This window comes from Hyla sarda, chromosome 2 (assembly GCF_029499605.1).
Source record: "Hyla sarda isolate aHylSar1 chromosome 2, aHylSar1.hap1, whole genome shotgun sequence".
Classification (NCBI taxonomy): Eukaryota; Metazoa; Chordata; class Amphibia; order Anura; family Hylidae; genus Hyla; species Hyla sarda.
The window spans coordinates 437,179,121-437,202,726 of record NC_079190.1 but is presented as its reverse complement, the minus strand read 5'-3'; the positions used below and the strand labels follow the sequence as shown (position 1 = coordinate 437,202,726).

Sequence of the window (23,606 nt, the reverse complement as noted above, 5' to 3'; positions counted from 1 at the left end):
GACTACAATTTGTTATTGAATTATTTAGATGTGGTGAAAAAGCTAAAAAAAAAAAAAAAAACTCAAAAACAAAAGATCCAGAAGGAAACCTAGCAGCCAAACCTATTCAGACAGCAGGAAAAAAGGAACAGACTATTTTTTCTACTACATGAAGTAAATTTCCCACTTTTGCCTATGTGTGCCAAATGTATTAACGCCGTGCAACAATTTAGTAAATTTGTCGCACAGAGTCAAAAATGAAATAGAAAAAAAACAGGGTAAAAACCAGACTACATAGTAAAAGATTAGGGAATGCCCCTCTATATGATTTACTAATACTGGTCCGTCGCAGCACGGAACCAAGGACTCTTGATACGGTGAGTAGTGTTGAGCGGCATAGGCCATATTCGAATTCGCGAATATATGGACGAATATTCGTCATATATTCGCGAATATTCACATATTCGTTATATTCTCGTTTTATTTTCGCATACGCGAAAATTCGCGTATGCGAAAATTAACATGTGAAAATTAACATATACAAAATTAGCACACGCGAAAATTCGCATATGCGAATTTTCGCACGCCAGTCTCACACCAGTAGTATTAGGGCCTTCTTTACACCACACAAGCTGGAAGCAGAGAGGGGTGATCACTGTGATGTGTATTGTGAAGAAAAAAACAAAAAAAAAAAACGAATATTCGTAATTACGAATATATAGCGCTATATTCGCGAAATTCGCAAATATGCAATATTCGCGAATAATATTCGAATTGCGAATATTCGCGAGCAACACTAACGGTGAGAAAACCATTCATTTGTGCAAAAGACTATGGGCAATATGTTTTAACCTCCGCAAAGACTAATACTCTTAAATTTCAATTGTCGGATTATCAGATCCCTCCGGATTACCGGCATTTTTTTACAACAAACAATCGTGGACTGTTGTAATATCGGCAGTACTACATATATATTTTTTAAATTTTTTGCCATTAGGGCCAAATGGCATAAGAATTATATTTTGATCTATGCTCACGAATAGGATATAATTTATGCTTTTTTTTTAGGTAATTTTTAATTTTAATAAATATTCCATATTTTTTCAAAAAACTGTTTCCATTTATCTTTCATAGTGTGTCCAGTAGGGCAGAATCCTGGAGGTGCGGTTAATGTGTATGTGTTATTTATTAACTTTTTGATTTGTGGGGATCGATCTTTTAGCCGCATTTAGCCTCGGAAACCTGGTTGGGAGCTGCACACATTTTCCCTTATTTACAAATCTGTTTAACTTTCAGTCATCAGTTGATTTAAAGGGGTACTCCGGTGCTTAGACATCTTATCCCCTATCCAAAGGATAGGGGATAAGATGCCCGATCGCGGGAGTCTCGCCGCTGGGGACCCCTGTGATCTTGCACGCGGCACCCCGTTTGTAATCAGTCCCCGGAGCGTGTTCGCTCCGGGTCTGATTAGCGGCGACCACAGGGCCGACGGCATGTGACGTCACGCTCCGCCCCTCAATGCAAGCCTATGGGAGGGGGCGTGACAGCCATCACGCCCCCTCCCGTAGGCTTGCATTGAGTGGCAGAGTCAAACAGGGGCGGTGGTATGACGTCACACGCCGCTGGCCCTGTGATCGCCGGTAATCAGACCTGGAGCAAACACGCTCCGGAGACTGAATACAAAGGGGGTGCCGCGTGCAAGATCACGGGGTCCACAGTGGCGGGACTCCCGCGATCAGGCATCTTAACCCCTATCCTTTGGATAGGTGATAAGATGTCTAAGTACCAGAGAACCCCTTTAAAAAAAACTAATAAAAAAGAAGAAATATTTTAAACCCTTTAAATGGGTATTCCAGGATTTTTTTTTTTATATTTGACAATGCTACAGGGGCTGTAAAGTTGGTGTAGTTCAATAATATAGTGTCTGTACCTGTCTCTAGAGCAGGGTTTCCCAACCTTTTTTGGGCCGGGGCACACTTCGGAAAAAAAAAAAATTTCCGCGGGGCACCGCTACCGAGATTGACGAGCAAAAAAATTAAAAAAAAAGGAAAAAACGCACTGCACTTTATCTATTTATCTGTCTCACTGTTACTCAGTACTTACTGTACTTGTCTCCTTGGAGAGCCGAACTATAGTTAAAAAAAAATAAAAAAATTCCTATGCACACTGCATATATGTTATCTTGCATATATCTTATCTTCCCCCACATTAGGTTGGCAGTATAGTTACCCCCACATTAGGTTGTAGTTCCCCAACATCAGGTTGTAGTTCCCCCACATTAGGTCCAGTATAGTCCCCCACATTAGGTGCAGTATAGTTCCCCACATTAGGTGCAGTATAGTTCCCCCACATTAGGCGCAGTATAGTTCCCCCACATTAGGCGCAGTATAGTTCCCCCACATTAGGCGCAGTATAGTCCCCCCACATTAGGTCCAGTATAGTCCCCCCACATTAGGCCCAGTATAGTCCCCCCACATTTGGTGCAGTATAGTTCCCGCACAGACATACAGCCTTCAGCCATACAGTGTATTACTGAAGGCTTTATGCCTGTGTTCTTCCCCACTTCGGTGTTCTGAGCCCTGCTCCTCCGGTCTGGCTATAGCAGTAGGTCCCGGGACCGAAGGAGACGCGCTGCTGGTAACACTTACCAAATTGACAGCGCGCATCCTCCTCGCTGCTCCGGTCCTCCGCGATTGTTGCTATGGGCGCATGCATGGGACGTCAGTGACGTCCCTGCGTGCGCTACCTCCCGGCGGTCCCCGCATTTTTAAAGTAAACGTGGGGCCGCAGGGACTTAGAGACATCACTGTGTCCCGAAAGCAACTTTCGGGACACAGAGATGTCCCGCGGCAAAAACACCCGGCGGGTGTTTTTCCCACGGCACACCTTACACTATGTCACGGCACACTAGTGTACCGCGGCACAGTGGTTGAAAAACACTGCTCTAGAGGCTGGTCTCATGTTCTCATGTGATCTTTGCTCTGGATGTTCATTTTTAACAGCATACGAAATGACTCCTGTCTCGGGAATTTCCCAGGATGCAGTGCGGCCGAGACCTGACATCACTAGTCAGCTGATGACAGGGAGCCTGTGCTTCAATGGGTGGGGCTACTAGAGGGAATTAGCAACAGCTGGAGGGATCCTGATTATAAAGCACTGACCTTTTTCATTGAATCTAGTTTTTGTTGTTCAATTGGTGGGGTGGCTGATGTGTGGGAGGTAGGAAAGTGAAATTCTGGGATTTGTAGTAAAAAGGAAAACTTCAACAGGAAACTGAGGTTCACAAAACGAAAGCGACTTACAGCACAGCCATTTAACCCAAAGTCAAGTCAGATCCTTCCTAAGCATGTCCATTACTGTCTGGTAGGTAGGTAGGTGCTAAAATCACTAGAGATGAGCGACGTTACAGCAATTCGATTAGTTACAAACTTCTCGGCTCGGCGTTTGCTGACTTTAGCCTGCATAAATTAGTTCAGCTTTCAGGTGCTCTGGAAAAGGTGGATAGTCTTAGGAGCGAGTCTTCCACCTTTTCCAGCCCACCTGAACTAGTTTATGCAGGCTAAAGTCAGCAACTGCCGAGCCGAGAAGTTCGTGACGAATCAAATCCCTTTTACAATTGGACTATATAAGTTGCAGACACTCCCCTATAGCATCCTTCACGCGTATATATTTTAAGCATAAACCTCCCACGCCAGCAATAAACAGCGAACACAAAGCCTAACTCAAAGAATGTGCTGGTAAGGGCATCTACTAAGCAGAATATCCTCTAAAAGTAAATAAAAAAAATAAAATTATATTTAAAAAAAAACAATGCGCAGGTGTGTCAGTTTGGTACCAGTGTGGCGTCAGCATCTGCATTAGAAAATAAAGTTCTGGAGCTTGTTGTTGCTTTCCCCCTATTTTTTTTTTTTAATATAACTTTATTTATTATATCTGCGCATACAGCTAGGATTCAATATGCCGTTCAAGTCACATAAGTAGCAGCTGAAGATTTTACCAAGTAATAAAGGTCCATACTGTGCGCAGATCATATGAGTTACAGTAATGTTACAGTGAGGATAGATATATTAGCAATTGTACATATTACTGCATATTTCATAGACTCTATAATCATTTTTCTGTGAATTAACATTGAATCGAATCATCTGACAACATACGGGCGACTTCGGAAGCCTCTAATAGTTTTAATGGAGGAAAGCATACATAACTTTGATAATTTACTAAGAGGAACTGAGCTTCATTTAAAAAGTAAAGGTCTGGCTGAATGCATTATTGGGTGCGAGTCTGTGAATTCCATTAAAAAGAGAGAGTGTTCCCGAAAGTCAGCTCCAGCGCGCAGACTTCAGTACACATGCACCATGCCGTATAGGAAGGTCCAGAACAGGACGTACGTGAAGAGGCCACCGATCAGCCCCCCGGTAAAAAGCGGCCGCCTCGATTTAAAATATTTGTTCCACCTGCGTCCAGACTTTAACACCAACAGCAGGGAGAGGAGGAAGGAGGCGAGGAAGTAAAAGATGAATCCATACAGGCCTGTCAGGCCGAGAATTCCAGCCGTGGCTCCGGAGAGAGCAGAGACCGATGTTCTGCAGTAGTCGAGGACGGCAGCATTCCCCCGCACTGCGACTTCACTGATGAACTGTGGACCTTCTCTCTTCAGACCAATGGCAGCCATGGCTGCAAGTGTATAAAGTCCAGCTACAGCTGTGAAAGGATATACAAGAAGCATTAGGTCCTTGGCAACGGAGGATGGGCAGCAGATACAAGATCACGCCAGAAAAACTTATGTCTTGTTATAGGCACAACTGGGGGAAGGGTGTCTGCTAAGGAAAAAGGTTACACGATGAAGGGAACAAGGTAGACCTTAAAGGGGTAGTCCAGTGGTGAAAAACTTATCCCCTATCCTAAGGATAGGGGATAAGTTTGAGATCGCGGGGGGTCCGACCGCTGGGGCCCCCTGCGATCTCTCTGTACGGGGCCCCGGCTCTCCGCCGAGATAGCGGGTGTCGACCCCCGCACGAGGCGGTGGCCGACACGCCCCCTCAATACATCTCTATGGCAGAGCCGGAGATTGCCGAAGGCAGCGCTTCGGCTCTGCCATAGAGTTGTATTGAGGGGGCGTGTCGGCCGCCGCTTCGTGCGGAGGTCGACACGCCCCCTTCCCGCGGGCTGTCGGGTCTCCGTACAGGAGATCGCAGGGGGCCCCAGGGGTCGGACCCCCCGCGATCTGCAACTTATCCCCTATCCTTAAGATAGGGGATAAGTTGTAAACCACTGAATCACCACTGGACTACTCCTTTAAAGGGTTACTCCAGTGTTGTTTGTAATAAAGCTGCCCAACCACTGTAAAGTGCATACCACATCTTCTATGCCATTGTTTCCCAACCAGGGGGCCTCCACATGTTGCAAAACTACAACTCCCAGCATGCCTGGACAGCCAAAGGCTACCGCTCCTGGCACCGCTGAGCACGGCTCCGGGCACCGCTCCTGGCACCGCTGAGCACGGCTCCGGGCACCGCTCCTGGCACCGCTGAGCACGGCTCCGGGCACCGCTCCTGGCACCGCTGAGCACGGCTCCGGGCACCGCTCCTGGCACCGCTGAGCATGGCTATGGGCACCGCTGAGCATGGCTACGGGCACCGCTACGGGCACCGCTGAGCATGGCTACGGGCACCGCTACGGGCACCGCTGAGCATGGCTACGGGCACCGCTCCTGGCACCGCTGAGCATGGCTACGGGCACCGCTCCTGGCACCACTGAGCATGGCTCCGGGCACCGCTGAGCATGGCTCCGGGCACCGCTGAGCATGGCTCCGGGCACCGCTGAGCATGGCACCGCTGAGCATGGCTCCGGGCACCGCTCCTGGCACCGCTGAGCATGGCTACGGGCACCGCTACGGGCACCGCTGAGCATGGCTACGGGCACCGCTACGGGCACCGCTGAGCATGGCTACGGGCACCGCTGAGCATGGCTACGGGCACCGCTCCTGGCACCGCTGAGCATGGCTACAGGCACCGCTCCTGGCACCGCTGACAATGGCTACGGGCACCGCTCCTGGCACCGCTGACAATGGCTACGGGCACCGCTCCTGGCAAAGCTGACAATGGCTACGGGCACTGCTCCTGGCAAAGCTGACAATGGCTAAGGGCACTGCTCCTGAGCTGACGCCAATCGGTTGCTATGATATTATTTGCTCAGGGTTATGGTGGGCCTGATGATATGATATGCTGCCGCCCATCGCCCGTGCAGTGCGTACATAGTACAGTATATACTCAGGGCTCCGTGCATATTTTTGTCTATACACAGCACTGCTTCATGCACAGGAGGTGTCTGGTATTGGTACCCTATGTAGCTGAGCTGCAGTACGGGCGCCGCTCCTGGCACAGCAGACCATGGCTACGGGCACTGCTCCTGGCACAGCAGACAATGACTTCGGGCACTGCTCCTGGCACAGCAGACAATGGCTACGGGCACTGCTCCTGGCACAGCAGACAATGGCTACGGGCACTGCCCGAGCTTATGCCAATCGGTTGCTATGATCTTTGCTCAGGGTTACGGTGGGCCTGATATGCTGCACGCTCATCGCCCATGCAGTACGTACATAGTACAGTATATACTCAGGGCACAGTGCCTATTTTTTGTCTATACACAGCGCTGCTTTCCTGCACCGGAGGTGTCTGGTAACCTATGTAGCTGAGCTGCAGTACCGCACACAGCCCACGCAGAAAAGCGGCGCTGTAACAAGAAAAAAAAGCTTCCCCTGCTGTCTGCCTATGTCATTCACTGACACACACGGGGGACCAGTATCACAGACGATGACTGTCACGCTATACGCCGGATAACGTCTTCTGCCATCTGCTATGAATAAAGGCCGTGTATACAACCATATACCACATCTCCACGTAACCTGCCCCTTATATACCGCACCTCCGTCTACCGAGTCTCCAGCTTCCTCGTACCCGACGATCTACGACCACTAGCCGGTACACTACAGCGCGATCTCCGCCATCTTCAATAGTGAAAGGAAATGACCTTTCACCCCCGGAAGCTGTTCCTTGAGCCGAGCCAGGGAGGCGTTGTTAGACTCAGGAGTAGATCACGTGATTTGATCGGGGAGGAGATGGGCGGTGTTATGCAAATAAGGGTGTGTCTGCTCATTAATATTCATGAGCTGGGCGTGTGCTAGGCCCGGGCCGCTTTGTCCAGTGTCGGGCGGTGACGAGTTGTGGAGTAGCCGCAGGGATGTCGTTCATTCCGGGACAGCCGGTCACCGCCGTGGTGGTAAGTCGTGCTTTTATTTAAATTTATTTATTTATTTATTTAAAGTTTGTTTAACTTCTCTGCCACGTTCACACTAGTGCGGTATTACTTCCCATATGGAGCGGGAGGGTCCTGTAACAAGTTGTTGGGAGACTTGTGGTGCAGCCCGGGCTATAGCCTGATATACATACAGTGGTGACGTCACTAGTTGCAAACTTTTTTTTGTTTTTCACTATATGTCCCAGTGTTTCCCAACCAGGGTGCCTCCAGCTGTTGCAAAACTACAACTCCCAGCATGCCCGGACAGCCAAAGGCTGTCCGGGCATGCTGGGAGTTGTAGTTTTGCAACAGCTGGAGGCGCCCTGGTTGGGAAACTTTCATCTGCCCTATCACTAGATGATATGTAGCAGAGTTGAGTGTGTATAAAATCACGTGACTTGCGCACTTTATGTATTTTTTATTTTAATTATTATTATTTTTTTTTTTACATTTCTGAAACGTTCTGCGCCAGTAGCCTAAAGCCTCTTTTCCTTAATACGGAATTAAAGTTAATCTATAGCGCTGTTCACGTGCAGCAGCCACCTATAGATCAGTGGTCACCTATAGATCAGTGGTCTCCAAACTGCAGCCCTCCAGATGTTGCAAAACTACAACACCCGGCATGCCTGGACAGTTGTAGTTTTGCAACAGCTGGAGGCACATTGGTTGGGAAACACTGTCCTACGTTGCTGGGAGTTGTAGTTTTGCAACACCTGGAGAGCCGTATATCTGTAGTTTAGAGACTACTGATATAGATGGAACACGGCGGAATTTACTGAACATTTACTTTGCTGGCCCATTCACACCGAAGAATTTCCGCAATGGCAGTTCCACTGTGGAAATTCTGCATTCTGCAAAATTTTAAGACCTGTCTTTAAAGGGGTTATCCAGGAATAGTAAAACAGAGCTACTTCCTTTTAAAAACCGCCCCCCCCCCCCCCCCGTCTGTCCTCAGGTTGGGTGTGGTCCAGCAGCTCTGTTCTACTGAAGTGAATGGAGCCAAGTTGTAATACCACACACAACCTGGAGACAGATGGGGAGCGTTTAAAAAAAGAAAAGAAATTAGCTCTGTTTTTCTATTTCTGGATTACCCCTTCAAATTTTGCGGAATTGCGGTTGAAATCCTTTTGAACTGAATGAGGCTTGAATTTCAGCAGAATTCTGTGTTTAACCGAGTACCCCACCCACGGAAGTGATAAGTTACTAAGGGCTTATTCAAACTATGTATTTTCCAAGCAGAATTCCACTTGGAAAATACAGTGTAGCAGCCACCTATTGTTCTTAAAGGGATTCCGCACCATTCACACAGCGGAAATGTTGGACCCAAGACTCCGCCGAAAGAATAAATATGTTTATTTTAGAGTGCGTTCACACTGTAGGAATCTCCGCTCGTTGAATTCCACGAGCGGAGATTCCGCCTGGCGGCCGCTGCCAGAGATGCTTCGGCGCTGGGGCCGCAGGGCACTGAGCAGTCACAATTGACAGCTATACAGTGCTTGCGGAATCCGCGCAAAGAATGAACATGTTCTTTCTTTGCGCAGAACAATTTCAGCGGCAGAATTGCCCGCCGCTGAAATTCCGCAGTGTGAACGGGTCTCGCGGAGACCCATTCACACTAATGTTTAGTTCACACCGTGGAGTTCCGCGCGTGGAATTGCGTAGTGTGAACGCACCCTTACTCAGAAATCCGCTGATCAGTCCTAGCTCAGAGATTTCTTAGGCTATGTTAACACCTCAGAATTTCCATGCAGAATCCCACATTGGAATTCTGCACGGAGATGCCAAGGAGCAGAGTCCCATTGAATTGCTGAGCTGTGCAACGGCGGAATTTCCATGCTGGATGTTTCTGAAATGTTGTTTTCCGTGACTGTAGAAAGAATAAACCTGTTAATTCTTTCTGCTGACTCCGCAGGGCATTGCTGTGCGGTCTTCCCACAGTATCCGGAATGTCCGCATGGAGATTTTCCGTGTGGATTTTCTGCCGTGTGAACATAGCCTTAGTGTGAATGAGCCTTTCGGTTCGGAATTCCACATGACTATTCTGTACGGACATTCTGCAGCAGCAGAGTCCCTTTGTTTTCAATGGGATTCTGCTGCTCTGTTCACGCAGCAGAATTTCTGCGCCAAGTGTTTCTGGCGTGGAAATTCTGATTCTGGCGCCAACAGAAAATGCATTGCCATCTATGACTAGCGCCTGGCGGTTCGTCAAATGTGCGCAACTGTTTTTCGTGCGGACATTCCATACATTTTTCTCCAGTGTGAAGTGAACACGGCCTTAAAGGGGTACCCCGGTGGAATTTTTTTTTATTTTTTTTTTTTTAAATGAACTGGTGCAAGAAAGTTAAACAGATTTGTTAATTATTTCTATTTAAACATCTCAATCCTTTCAGTACTTATTAGCAGTTGTTATGCTACAGAGGAAATTCTTTTCATTTTGAATTTCTTTTTTGTCTTGTCCACAGTGCTCTCTGCTGACACCTCTGTCCGTGTCAGGAACTGTCCAGAGCAGGAGAGGTTTTCTATGAGGATTTTCTCCTGCTCTGGACAGTTCCTGATACGGGCATCAGGTGTCAGAAGAGAGCACTGTGGACAAGACAAAAATGAAATTCAAAAAGAAAAGAATTTCCTATTAGCATACAGACGCTAATAAGTACTGGAAGGGTAAAGATTTTTTAATAGAAGTCATTTACAAATCTGTTTAACTTTAAAAAAATATTTTTTTCCACCGGAGTATCCCTTTAAAGTAACAAAATAAGGCTGTGCTCACACTGTAGGTAGAGGTAGAGATGAGCGATTTGATTGTGAGGGAACCAAATAAATTCACTATGAATTCTTAAAAAAATTAGATTAGAGCAACGGGGGAACGTAGGCAGGTGAGTTAAAGTTTGTTTTGTTTCATTTTGCGGCACGGAGGGTTGATTTAAAAAAAAGCGCCATAGTACTCCTGTAAAGAGGTATTCCAGGAATAAAACTTGTTTCTATATCTCAACTGGCTCCAGAAAGTTAAACAGATTTGTAAATTACTTCTATTAAAAAATCTTAATCCTTCCAATAATTATCAGCTGCTGAAGTTGACTTGTTCTTTTCTGTCTGGCAACAGTGCTCTCTGCTGACATCTCTGCTTGTCTCAGGAACTGCACAGAGTAGAAGAGGTTTGCTATGGGGATTTGCTCTACTTTGGACAGTTCCCGAGACATGTGTCATCAGAGAGCACTTAGACAGAAAAAAAAATCTCAACACCCCTACCCCTTAATTCCCTGGTTGAACTTGATGGACATATGTCTTTTTTCGACCGTACTAACTATGTAACTATGTAACTATGTAACTTCAGCAGCTAAAAAGTACTGAAAAGAACAAGTCAACTTCAGCAGCTGATAATTATTGTAAGGATTAAGATTTTTTAATAGAAGTAATTTACAAATCTATTTAACTTTCTGGAGCCAGTTGAGATTATATATATATATATATATATATATATATATATATATATATATATATATATAAATAAATAAAGGTTTTTTTTCCTGGATAACCCCCTTAATCCTTCCAGTACTTATTAGCGGTTGTATACTACAGAGGAAATTCTTTTCTTTTTGGATTTATTTTCTGTCTGTCCACAGTGCTCTCTGCTGACACCTCTGTCCGTGTCAGGAACTGTCCAGAGTAGGAGAAAATCCCCATAGCAAACATACGCTGCTCTGGACAGTTCCTAAAATGGACAGAGGTGTCAGCAGAGGGCACTGTGGACAGACAGAAAATAAATCAAAAAAGAAAAGAATTTCCTCTGTAGGATTCAGCAGCTAATAAGTACTGGAAAGATTAAGATTTTTTAATAGAAGTAATTTACAAATCTTTATGGCACCAGTTGAGTACCCCTTTAAGTGTACGGTCACTAACAAATAAGTGCCAAATGAGGGGCTAACATTTGACTTTGCATACAGCCATATATTGTGCATAGTTGGCGGCTTCAGTGGAAACCTCTTGGGTTTCTATAGAGAATGTAAGACTCTGATCTCTGTCTATAGATGTAAAAATAAAATCTTGGAGGCGTGCTGGATCTCTTGGACGTCTTTGAGTGGGATTGTAAGTAAAACACAGGGAGACAAGTGCAGGCGCCGCTTCACCCTCCTAGATAGTGGGGTCTTTGTTAGAAGACAGTGAAACATTTGGTGTGATGCCCGAGGAATACTAGAGCTCTGTGTTGTTGGTGGCTCTTATCCCTAAGGAGGATTTCCGGCTCTTTAAAACTGATATAAGACCCCGCCGTGACCACGCTGGTTTTCTGGTAACCCCTTCATTGTCACCAGGTAGAGTTCTGTACCTATAGCAGCCGCTGTGTCTGGTATTACACCTCAGTCCCTTTCAGATGAATAGGACAAAGCTATTGTACGTGTCATAAGTTTCTTTCAGATCACAGTGATGCCTTAAAGTGGACCTGTCGTCAACAAAAACTTTGTATATCATGTAGATAATACCATTATATGTCTATTTGTAATATACATTGATTAAAAATTGTGTATATTTTTTGTCCCTGCAGCTATTGCCTGTGTGTCTCTATGAGGAGTCCAAAAACAGGAAGTGAGGGTAGGACAGGCAGGGCTCTGTGCAGACTCCTGGCTTGTCAATCATCCTGATATATGAGCCAGGAGCATGTTATAGAGCCTCAGTGCACACTGTCCTGTTTTCTCTTAGTGCACAGAGCCCTGCTTGTCCACCCTCACTTCCTGTATTTGGACTCCTCATAGAGACACACAGGTAATAGCTGCAGGGACAAAAATATACACATTGTTTAACCAATGTATATTACTAATAAACATATTATGGTATTATCTACATTATATAAAAAGTTTTTGTTGACGACAGGTACACTTTGAGAATGTTGCTGACAATACAGCGATTATCCAGCTAATAAAACGTATCCCCTATGCACAGTGGTGTCCCACCTCAGACGGAGATTGGCTAAGCGGGCCGCCACTAAGACTACGGGTAGGACATTTCGGAAAGTGGGGGCCACTCAGAGGGAAGAGCCAGGCCAGTTCTAAAGATCGCATGGAGGTCAGCAATTGGATCGCCTGCAATCAGAAATGTATCACCTATATTGTGGATCAGTGTTTCCCAACCAGAGTGCCTCCAGCTGTTGCAAAACTACAACTCCCAGCATGCCCGGACAGCCTTTGGCTGTCCGGGCATGCTGGGAGTTGTAGTTTTGCCACAACTGGAGGCACCCTGGTTGGGAAACACTGTTGTGGATAGAGGATAGGCTTTATAAGCTGGATAACCCATTTTAAAGGGGTTGTCTAGTTTACAAAATCCAGTTTCATGTACCTGATTCTGAGTTAAAGGGTAACTCTCATTTAAAGGGGTACTCCACTGGAAAAACTGTTTTCTTTTTTCTTTTTTTTTAAATCAACTGGTGCCAGAAAGTTAAACAGATTGGTAAATCACTTCTATTAAAAAATCTTAATCCTTCCAGTACTTATCAGCTGCTGTATGTTTCAGAGAAAGTTATTTTCTTTTTGAATTTCCTTTCTGCCTGACCACGGCGCTCTCTGCTGACACCTCTGTCCATGTCAGGAACTGTCCAGAGTAGGAGCAAATCCCCATAGAAAACCTCTCCTGCTCCGGACAGTTCCTAAAATGGACAGAGGTGTCAGCATAGAGCACTGTGGTCAGACAGAATGGAAATTCAAAAAGAAAAGAACTTCCTGTGAATCATACAGCAGTTAAGTACTGGAAAGATTAAGGTTTTTTAATAGTAGTAAATTAGAAATCTGTTTAACTTTTTGGCACCAGTTGATAAAAAAAAAAAAAAAAAAAGTTTTCCAGTGGAGTGCCCCTTTAAAACAACTTTTGACATGTTTTTCAGACATGCCAAAAGTTTAAAGGGGTTATCCAGGAAAAAACTTTTTTTATATATCAATCTTAATCCTTTCAGTACTTATGAGCTGATGAAGTTGAGTTGTTCTTTTCTGTCTAAGTGCTCTCTGATGACACCTGTCTCGGGAACCGCCCAGTTTAGAAGCAAATCCCCATAGCAAACCTATTCTACTCTGTGCAGTTCCCGAGACAAGCAGAGAGCACTGCTGCCAGACAGAAAACAACAACTCAACTTCAGCAGCTGAAAATTATTGAAAGAATTAAGATTTTTTAATAGAAGTAATTTACAAAACTTTCTGGAGCCAGTTGATATAAAAAAACTATTTTTTCCCCTGGAATACCCCTTTAAATTGCATTGGGGTCAAACTCCTGACCAAACTTCTTCTCTCATCTGTTCGCCACTAGAGATGAGCGAACTTACAGTAAATTCGATTCGTCGCGAACTTCTCGGCTCGGCAGTTGATGTCTTATCCTGCATAAATTAGTTCAGCTTTCAGGTGCTCCGGTGGGCTGGAAAAGGTGGATACAGTCCTAGGAAAGAGTCTCCTAGGACTGTATCCACCTGAAAGCTGAACTAATTTATGCAGGATAAGTCATCAACTGCCGAGCCGAGAAGTTCGTGACGAATCGAATTTACTGTAAGTTTGCTCATCTCTATTCGCCACCTTAGCTCTGCTTTCAGATCTTTCTATAACCCAAGGCTATAGTCCATTGCATTCTTCACAATGTCTCCTGTGCTGCTCCTGTACCCTGGAATGTGCTCCTTTAGGCATTTGGAGCAGTTTCTTACTTTAAAAAAAAAAAATTCTCCACAGTCATAATAAATTTTCACCAAAAGTTGTCATTTTGTGTTCTGTGGGTACTGGTTCCTATGTGGAATAGGTTGGTGCTGTATGAAGGCTACATCATTGTTCTTTCTCAGGAATGTAGTGTACTTTGCATGGAGTTGGGAGTAAGGCTCTGTTCACACTTGTGCCTCCGGCCTCCATCACATATTCAGTCACCTACTGTATACATGCAGCAGGGTAAATTCACAGATCTTTTCTGTATACTCTCCATTCTATCATTTTCCATATGCATAACCTTTTAGTATTATTGATTTTTTCTTTCAGAAAAATGTAATTAAAGGGGTACTCCGGTGCAAAACATTTTGGGGGAGATTTATCAAAGGATTTAGACTGGTTTTTCCTGTCTAAATTTGTCGCACAGAAAGTCGCAGTCTAAATATGTGCGACTTTTCTGCGACTTTTGCTGTAGAGGATTTTTAGAACATGATGCATGCAAGTCTATTTTAGACGGAAATGCATTGGAAAATGCATTGGTGCTGAATTTATCAAGTGCGACTTTTGTGCGACAAGTCGCATCTGCCCAAAATACGCTGAACTGTCAGACCATGTTGGGGCAGGTCTAAATGCAGTTTAAGCTGTAGACCCTGAAGTCTGAGCACAGAATTTATCAAGGGCTGTGAGACCTTTGTTAAATTAGGAGCACAATAGACAGGAGACTACCACATACGCTGGTCTATTAGCATACCCAGAATAGACTAGATTAGGAAATGTCCCCCTTTGTTTTTAAGTGAACTGGTGCCAGAAAGTTAAACGGATTTGTAAATGACTTCAATTAAAAAAATCTTTATCCTTCCAGTACTTTTTAGCAGCTGTATGCTACAGAGTAAATTCTTTTCTTTTTTAATTTCTTTTTTGTCTTGTCCACAGTGCTCTCTGCTGACACCTCTGTCCGTGTCAGGAACTGTTTAGAGTAGCATAGGTTTGCAATGGGGATTTTCTCCTGCTCTGGACAGTTCCTGATACGGGCAACAGGTGTCAATAGAGAGCACTGTGGACAAGACAAAAAAGAAATTCAAAAAGAAAATAATTTCCTCTGCAGCATACAGCTGCTAAAAGGTACTGGAAGGATAAATATATTTTTTAATAGAAGTAATTTACAAATCTGTCTAACTTTCTGGCACCAGTTGATTAAAAAAAAAATGTTTTCCACCGGAGTACCCCTTTAATATCTAGAAATTAAAATAAATCTTGCAAACAGTGTGCATGAAGTGGTTCATAAGGTATCACACAACCAAAGTGCAGGCTGGTGATAGCGGAGGTGTGTTTGACGTTCCTGTCACCGCTGCATTCCTCAGAGTCTCCGTCAGTTCCTGCCTGAGTCATATCTGACAGCCGCATTTATATGACATGTTAGGACATTTGTGATCCCTTCCTGCCTCTCCCAATATTGCTGCCTGGGCCTCCTGTATAGTACAATATGGCTCCTGGTAAATACAGCAAGTGTCAAGATGAAAGGAAGGGGCTGTGATCTGTAATGTGAGCTCTGAAATAGTCCCTAATAATAATACATACATGGATACTTTGTTTTTTAGTATATAGTAATAACAAGTGGCTAATAGAAACCCTGGCGAGGCGACTGCTGCAGTTTAGACGGAGAATGAATGTGCGCATCTCCCTCCATTCACTTCTGTGGGAGTTACAGAAAGGGTTACAGTGACCCCTCGACATACGATGGCCCCGACATACGATAATTTCAACATGCGATGGCCTCTCAGAGACCATCGCATGTTGAAGGCAGCATCAACATACGATGCTTTTTTATGTCGGGGCCATCGCATAAACTGCTATCCGGCAGCGCAGACTGCTTCAGCTGCCACCGGATAGCCGGTTACGGTGCCCCGTGTGGTCCAGTGATGGTCACTTACCTGTCCTCAGGGCTCCAGCGTGTCCTCTTTGGGATCCTCTGCATCATCGACGTTATCACGTCGCTGTGCACGCCGTCCCGTCATCCAATAGGAGCATGCTGGGTGTTGTAGTTTTGCAACATCTGGAGGTCCGCAGGTTGTAGACCACTGTCCTATACTTTACATTGCACGGATCCCTCAACATACAATGGTTTCAACAAACGATGGTCCATTTGGAACGGATTACCATAATATGTTGAGGGACCACTGTACAAGTAACCCCCCGACCTGCAACATACGATGCTTTTTTATGTCGGGGCCATCGCATTAACTGCTATCCGACAGCGCAAAATGCTTAAGCTGCTGTCGGATAGCAGTTTAAGCATCCCGGACAGGTTCACTTACCTATTCCCACTGCTCCGGGTCCACTTCACGATCCTCCAGCGTCTTCTGTATCTTCTCCAGGGTCCGGGCCTCGCTTTCCGGCGTCATTATTACATCACTACGCACGCCGTGCCGGTGCAGCAGCGTAATAACGTCACCAGAAAGCGAGGCCCGGACCCTGCAGAAAATGCGGAAGAAGCCGGAGGATCGCGAAGAAGACACCGGAGCAGCGGGACAGCATCGGGAGCCCCTAGAACAGCAGCGGGAGCGGTGAGGACCTGGTCCGGAGCGGCGGGGACAGGTGAGTACAGCTTCCTATACTTTACATTGCACAGATCCCTCAACATACGATGGATTCGACAAACGATGGGTCGTTTGGAACGAGTTACCATTGTATGTTGAGGGACCACTGTATTAGGTTGGGACCCACATCTTAGACGTTTATGGTGTATCCTGTATATATGTATAGTACAGACCAAAAGTTTGGACACACCTTCTCATTTAAAGAGTTTTCTTTATTTTCATGACTATGAAAATTGTAGATTCCCACTGAAGGCATCAAAACTATGAAGTAACATGTGGAATTATAGACATAACAAAAAAGTGTGAAAATATGTCATATTCTAGGTGGAAAATGTCCCCAAGATCAGTCACAAAAACCATTAATAGCTACAAAGAAACTGGCTCACATGCGGACCGCCCCAGGAAAGGAAGACCAAGAGTCACCTCTGCTGCGGAGGATAAGTTCATCCGAGTCACCAGCCTCAGAAATCTGTGCTTTGGTCTGATGAGTCCAAATTTGAGATCTTTGGTTCCAACCACCGTGTCTTTGTGCGAAGCAGAAAAGGTGAACGGATGGACCCTACATGCCCGGTTCCCACTGTGAAGCATGGAGGAGGAGGAGGTGTGGAGGAGGAGGTGTGCTGGTGTGGAGGAGGAGGTGTGATGGTGTGGGGGTGCTTTGCTGGTGACACTGCTGGGGATTTATTCAAAATTGAAGGCATACTGAACCAGCATGGCTACCACAGCATCTTGCAGCGGCTGCTATTCCATCCGGTTTGTGTTTAGTTGGACCATCATTTATTTTTCAACAGGACAATGACCCCAAACACACCTCCAGGCTGTGTAATGGCTATTTGACCAAGAAGGAGAGTGATGGGGTGCTGTGCCAGATGACCTGGCCTCCACAGTCACCGGACCTGAACCCAATGAAGGCAAAAGGGCCAACAAGTGCTAAGAATCTCTGGGAACTCCTTCAAGACTGTTGGAAGACCATTTCAGGTGACTACCTCTTGAAGCTCATCAAGAGAATGCCAAGAGTGTGCAAAGCAGTAATCAAAGCAAAAGGTGGCTACTTTGAAGAGCCTAGAATATGACATATTATCAGTTGTTTCACACTTTTTTGTTATGTCTATAATTCCATATGTGTTTATTCATAGTTTTGATGCCTTCAGTGTGAATCTACAATTTTCATAGTCATGAAAATAAAGAAAACTCTGAATGAGAAGGTGTTTCCAAACTTTCAGTCTGAACTGTATGTTATAAATGTCTAATGGAAATGTCTCTTTAAAGGGGTACTCTGCTGCCCCAGCGCTCAGAACATTTTGTTCCAAACGCTTGTGTGGTAACGGGGTGTGTGGTGCAGGGCAGATGTTATTACCCTAGGGGCAGATGGCATTAACTCCTTGTATTTGTGATGCCAGGGAGTGGTTTAGCCTGTAACCACCTGAAGGTATAACGCTGGATCCTGGGCTAGGCACAGGGGCAATAAAGACTCTGACGCCAAGTTACAGACAATGGTAGCTTTACCATGGTAGACAGACGGTAAAGTCTATACAGTTCAGCCAGGGCCCAAGGAGGTTGTAGTAGGACTGGACAACTGAATGCAGACCACACTGACTTCACAGATGACAGGGACTGACTTGACTGGACTCATAAAGCTGTGACTTTTTGCTTACTTGACTTAATGGTGGCTGCAGGACTGGACTTTGAGGCCTCCAACACTCTGGACACACACACCAGACGACTGCACTGGACCTCAGCTTAGCAGAAGAGCAGAGCTCAAAGAGAGTGGAGCTAGCTCTACCCAGGGCTTATTTGGGGGAGACTAGCAGGGAGCCCATAGATCACTCTCTGGGATCACCTGGTCACTGGTACCTCCTGGGTAAACAATCACATGGACATATCACATTGTATAACTCTTAAAGCAACATTACATTTTATAACACTTTACATGGTAAAACATATTTACAATAGGGAAAGTGCAGGGGCTTTGGGGACACTGAAAGAGGCTGCCTGACAGGACAGCAGGAGCACGGGGTAACACCTCCGTACTGGGCCACCACACTTGGAGCGGGGGGGGGTCCATGATATCACGACCATGCCCCTCGTGACGTCACACCACAACACACACCCTCAATGCAAGTTTATAGACTTGCATTGAGGGAACGTGGTGTGACGTCATGAGGGGGGTGGGGCCATGACATCACGAGGGGCATGGTCGTGACATCACGACCCCCGCACCAAGCATTCTAAACGAACGACGGGTGCTGCATTGAGATCGCGGGACCCAATCGATCTGACATCTTATCCCCTATCCTTTGGATAGGGGATAAGATGTCTAGGGGCGGAGTACCCCTTTAAAGGGGTTATCTCAGAATTAAAGGTTTATCCCCTAGCTACAGAATAGGCGATAAGTATCTGACTTGTGAGGGTCCAAGTGCTGAATTCCGCTACAAAGTGAAGTTCTAGTCAGTGTTACCACTCAGTATCTCCTTTTTTGTGATCTGTGGTTCCTAGCGGTTGGACCCCCACAGAGGAAATACTTATCCCCTATGTACTGTACAGTTTTTTTTTTTTTTTTTTTTTCAACGATCTGGGTGTGGCAGCGACGTCAGGAGCACCACCAACAGGTCATGTTTTCAGGATTTCCTTAGTCTTTCACAGGTGATATAATTATGGTCAGTGAATCAGGCATCACCACAGTTATATCACGTGTGAAAGACTAAGAAAATCCTGAAAACATGACCTGTTGGGGGTGCTTGAGGACCGCGTTTGGGAAACACTGCTCTAGACAAATGTCAGGTGCAGCAGGGAGATCACGAGGGGGGGGGCGGGGTCCTAGCGGCAGGACCTCTGTGATCACACATCTTCTTCCCTATCCTAGGGGAAAAGATGTCTAGGGGGCGGAGTACCCCTTTAAACCTCCCGGCTGATCGACAGCGTTCCCTTGTTTATACATGAAAGTTTGTTAATCCGTTGTGTGGACAACCCCCCTGCTGTAACTACAAGTCCTGGCAGCATTTATACAGCTTTGTGCCAGGAAAGCACTGAAACAGATGGTGAAAAACACTATATTTTTGCTGAGTTCAGCATCTCCCTCTTTATGCTCTACTGCCATAGGTGTCCTGTCCAGTGATCAGTGCTGGGCTGGCTATTCTACTTCCCAGAATTCAGCTTTTGGCATTGAGGAATGGCGCTGCAACTGTGTATACATAGATTGACATCCGTTCAACAAAAAGTAGCCAGTACGTATGACAGTGTTGGCCAACCAGGATGTCTTCTGCTTTTGCAAAACCGTTGGCTGTTTGGGCATACTGGGAGTTGTAGTTTTGCCGTCAGCTGGAGGCTTTTTGGGTGGAAAACACTGATGTATGATCTTGCTGATAGAGCACAATCCTGAGTCTTAAAGTGTACCTGTCATAAACAAAAACTTTTTTGTATAATGTAGATAATACTTTGTAATATACTTTGGATAAAAAATCTGTATATTTTTGTCGCTGCAGCTATTGTCTGTGTGTCTCTGTGAGGAGTCCAAATACAGGAAGTGAGGAGAGGACAAGCAGGGCTCTGTGCAGTGAGACTCTGTGACACGCTCCCGGCTCATATTAATATTTCCATGACACACATGAGGATGATTGACAAGCCAGGAGCCCGCACAGAGCCCTGCCTGTCCTGTCCTCACTTCCTGTATTTGGACTCCTCATAGAGACACAGGCAATAGATGCGGGGACAGCACTTTTTCAACCATAAATTTACAATTTTTTTTTACATATGTATATTACAAATATACATATAATTGTATTATCTACATTATATAAAAAGTTTTTGTTGATGACAGGTACACTTTAAGGCGACCCCTTTAAGTGTATGTTCACACTAGTAACCTGACATCAGATTTGACCATATATAATGTGTGGCAATGCATTATATATGGTAAAATCTTCTTCCTCATTATGTCCAGAAGACGCTCCAGAAGTAGTTCACTGGGCAGGGAGCCATCCTCCTTTTAGTCCTGTCTGCTCTGGCTATAATCAGGCCCCCACCGTGTGACTGACAGCCTGCGTTACCACTATGGTCCCTAAGCGGACGCAGCAGAGAGGTTGTGTGGGCCATGCCCGCGTTGTCACTCATGAAGGTTAATAATCACAATCAAAACCTTTACTAAAGAACCCCCCCCCCCCCCCCCCCCCAAAAATAAATATAGTTTTTACTCATCTACATAGAGTTATCAACACTTATAATAAGAGACAAATAAAACCACAGTGTTGCTCTAGTCTTTCAGTAGTTCCAGGTTGTTCTTCACTTTAATTATCACTGTGGAGTATCTTCCGATTATGTCTCATTATACAATCGGTATAACACATTTATGGCAGTTTTACTAATTAACCACACTAATACCTAGAGCATCTATCGCAAAAGGGTTCTCCACCATAAGGTGATTTTAGTACATACTTGGCAGACAGTAATGGACATGCTTAGGAAGGATCTGCACTTGTCTTGGGGCTTATTGGCTATGTTGCAAGATTACCATAACACTGTGGCTAGCTTTTTGTGAACTGGTATTTCCTGTTTGACTTTTCTTTTTTGCCTACAAATCCCGTAATCCCACTTTCCTCCCTCCCTTTCCTATGAACTACACTAACTTTACAGCCCCTGTAGCATAGTAAAAAAAATAAATCCTGGAATACCCCTTTAATATCCCTGTATAGCCTCCCCAACGTGTTGACTTTGTCAAAGGCTATGAGGCTAATCATTAGTAACTCAAAAGAGCTGAATAAAAAATATATTTGGGGGGGGGAGACCCTTTAGGGGTGTTTGAATTTTGTTTTATCATGATGAGGGGACATGATTACAGCAGGACTATAAGAGGATGGCTCCAGCCCAGGTTCATAACTTCCATAACCATTACTGCCAGGAGGAACATCTCCCGCATGATAAAGAAGATTTTATCATATACATATATATATATATATATATATAACATGTTGCCTCGCGTTATGTATGGTAAAATCTGATGTCAGGTTCCCTTTAAAGGGGTACTCCGCTGCTCAGCGTTTGCCATAGACTTGCATTGAGGGGGGTGGCGCGTGACATCATGAGGGAGCGCAGGGCCATGACGTCAAAAGCTCCCGGCGCCGGCTCCAGCATTCGGAACAGTTTGTTCCAAACGCTGAGCAGCGGAGTACCCCCTTTAAGTTTAGTAGGTATGTAAAAAGAAAAAATACTGCAACAAATCTGCAATGTTTGAATATACCCTAATGCAGGATCTGGGTAATACAGAAAGTTCTCCAATGTGTTGAATATACGGTAATATATTAGTCTAGGTCAGCGGTCTTCAACCTGCGGACCTCCAGATGTTGCAAAAGTACAACTCCCAGCATGCCCGGACAGCCAACGGCCACTGGTCTAGGTGGATCTGTTTATTTCATTGCCTTTGGTTACCTCAGCAGATGTGCCATGTGGACACATAGGTCTGGGCTTATCTGCGGTATCCAAGGGCAAGGCAAACAAACGTGCACTTCTCTAAGGTGGGCTGTAGTGAAAGGTTTGCTTTTTCCACTTGTTTTGGCATCTGTGAGTTTAAATGAACACTAACCTATTCACACCAGAATCTTATGCAGATTTCGACGTAACTCAATAAAATCTACAGCTTCAAATCTGTACCTGTACGTGTGAATGTGCCCTTAACCTTGAAGAGAATGATACAGATAGAAGGGAGATAATCTTGCCCCCACTGCTTGTCAGTCTGTAGGATTGTCTGGAAGTGCCTGACATAATCAGTCATATAGAATCTGTAGACACACAGGGGTTAATCTCCTGCTGATCTGTTCCAGTTTTAAAGAAGTGCTCCAGGGGAAAAACATTTTTCAATTCAACTGGTGCCAGAAAGCAAAGCTGTGGAGTTGGTAGATAAATGTTCCGACTCCTCTGTATTAATATGCGAATGTATTAAAGTTTAAGCTAACAATTGGAGTTTACAAGTTTTTATAGCCTTAGCTGAATGACAGCAGTTTTTCCAATGGTTTACAGCTTCAGTCTTGAACTATTTACCCTCCATTCTGTTCACTTATACAAGTGTCTCTAATCCTGCAAAAAACATATTTACTTAATCCCTTATCAGTGAGAGGCTAGGTTACCCATGGGTTCCCTGTAACAGCATTGCAGCTCCTAATTGTGCGTTGCGTGCCATATAGTAAAGCACATGAAAAGCATGCTTCTTCATGCTCCCTTAACGTGTTCGTTTTGCGGTTACGTGAGGCACTGCATGCATTGGTCTTTATTCTTACAGTAGAGAAGTCATTAATTATAACTTTTTTGTGAATTGAGACATTTAAACTTGTTTTTTTTTTTCATTCCAATCTAAATTTAGCAGGAGTCGGAGTCGGTGTATTGTTTGCCGACTCCGACTCCAGGTACCCAAAATTTTGTCCGACTCCACAGCACTGTCAGAAAGTTCTACATATTTGTAAACTTCTTCTATTTAAAAATCCTTTTTCGTTCCAATACTGATCAGCTGCTGTATACTACAGAGGAAGTTGTGTAGTTCTTTCCAGTCTGACCACAATTCTCTCTGCTGACACCTCTGTCCATGTCAGGAACTGTCCAGAGCACGAGAAGTTTGCTGTGGGGATTAGCTCCAGTTCTGACAGTTCCTGACATGGACAGAGGTGTCAGCAGAGAGCATTGTGGTCAGACTGGAAAGAACTACACAACTTCCTCTAAATCATACATCAGCTGATAAGTACTGGAAGGATTAGGATTTTTACATAGAAGTAATTTACAAATCTGTTTAACTTTCTGGCACCAGTGGCCTCTCTGTTATTCTTTTGACCCCACCTGCAATGTGACTGTAGGATGACATTGGGTTGTCATAGCAGCCAGGGGCCTAATGAAGACTTATAGGTCTGCCTTAATACTTATGGCATCACTGCATCGGGAAATTTCAGAGCTAATGACTTGTTCAAAAATGTTGTCTCCTGCAAATAATATAAAATCAAAAATGTTTAAAAAGTTGTATATACCTTTAAAATGTAACCAATAAAAAATTATAGGGAAACTTGTTCTCTTGCTTCAGAAACTCACTGGGGTGCTA

At 44.9% G+C, this 23,606-nt stretch overlaps 2 protein-coding genes across 2 annotated transcripts in view; one reads left to right on the top strand and one right to left on the bottom strand.

Annotated features, from left to right (window-relative positions):
- Positions 1 to 3,870: 3,870 nt before the first annotated feature.
- On the bottom strand, positions 3,871 to 7,046 carry EMC6 (ER membrane protein complex subunit 6). Its single transcript, XM_056560838.1, has 2 exons — positions 6,907 to 7,046; positions 3,871 to 4,683 (listed from the first exon to the last, which is right to left on the bottom strand). The coding sequence occupies exon 2, from the start codon at positions 4,652 to 4,654 to the stop codon at positions 4,322 to 4,324; it is 333 nt and encodes a 110-aa protein (XP_056416813.1). The 5' UTR covers positions 4,655 to 4,683; positions 6,907 to 7,046; the 3' UTR covers positions 3,871 to 4,321.
- An 81-nt stretch (positions 7,047 to 7,127) lies between these two features.
- The window catches only part of TAX1BP3 (Tax1 binding protein 3), a 20,076-nt gene continuing 3,597 nt past the window's right edge, over positions 7,128 to 23,606 (top strand). The window contains exon 1 of the mRNA XM_056560839.1: positions 7,128 to 7,260. Coding sequence (XP_056416814.1) covers positions 7,222 to 7,260 — 39 coding nt within the window. The 5' untranslated portion in view covers positions 7,128 to 7,221. The remainder of the gene's footprint in view (positions 7,261 to 23,606) is intronic.

Coding starts and splice junctions, on each gene's coding strand:
- EMC6 (XM_056560838.1), bottom strand. CDS start 4,654: ATGGCTGCCATTGGTCTGAAGAGAGAAGGTCCACAGTTCATCAGTGAA.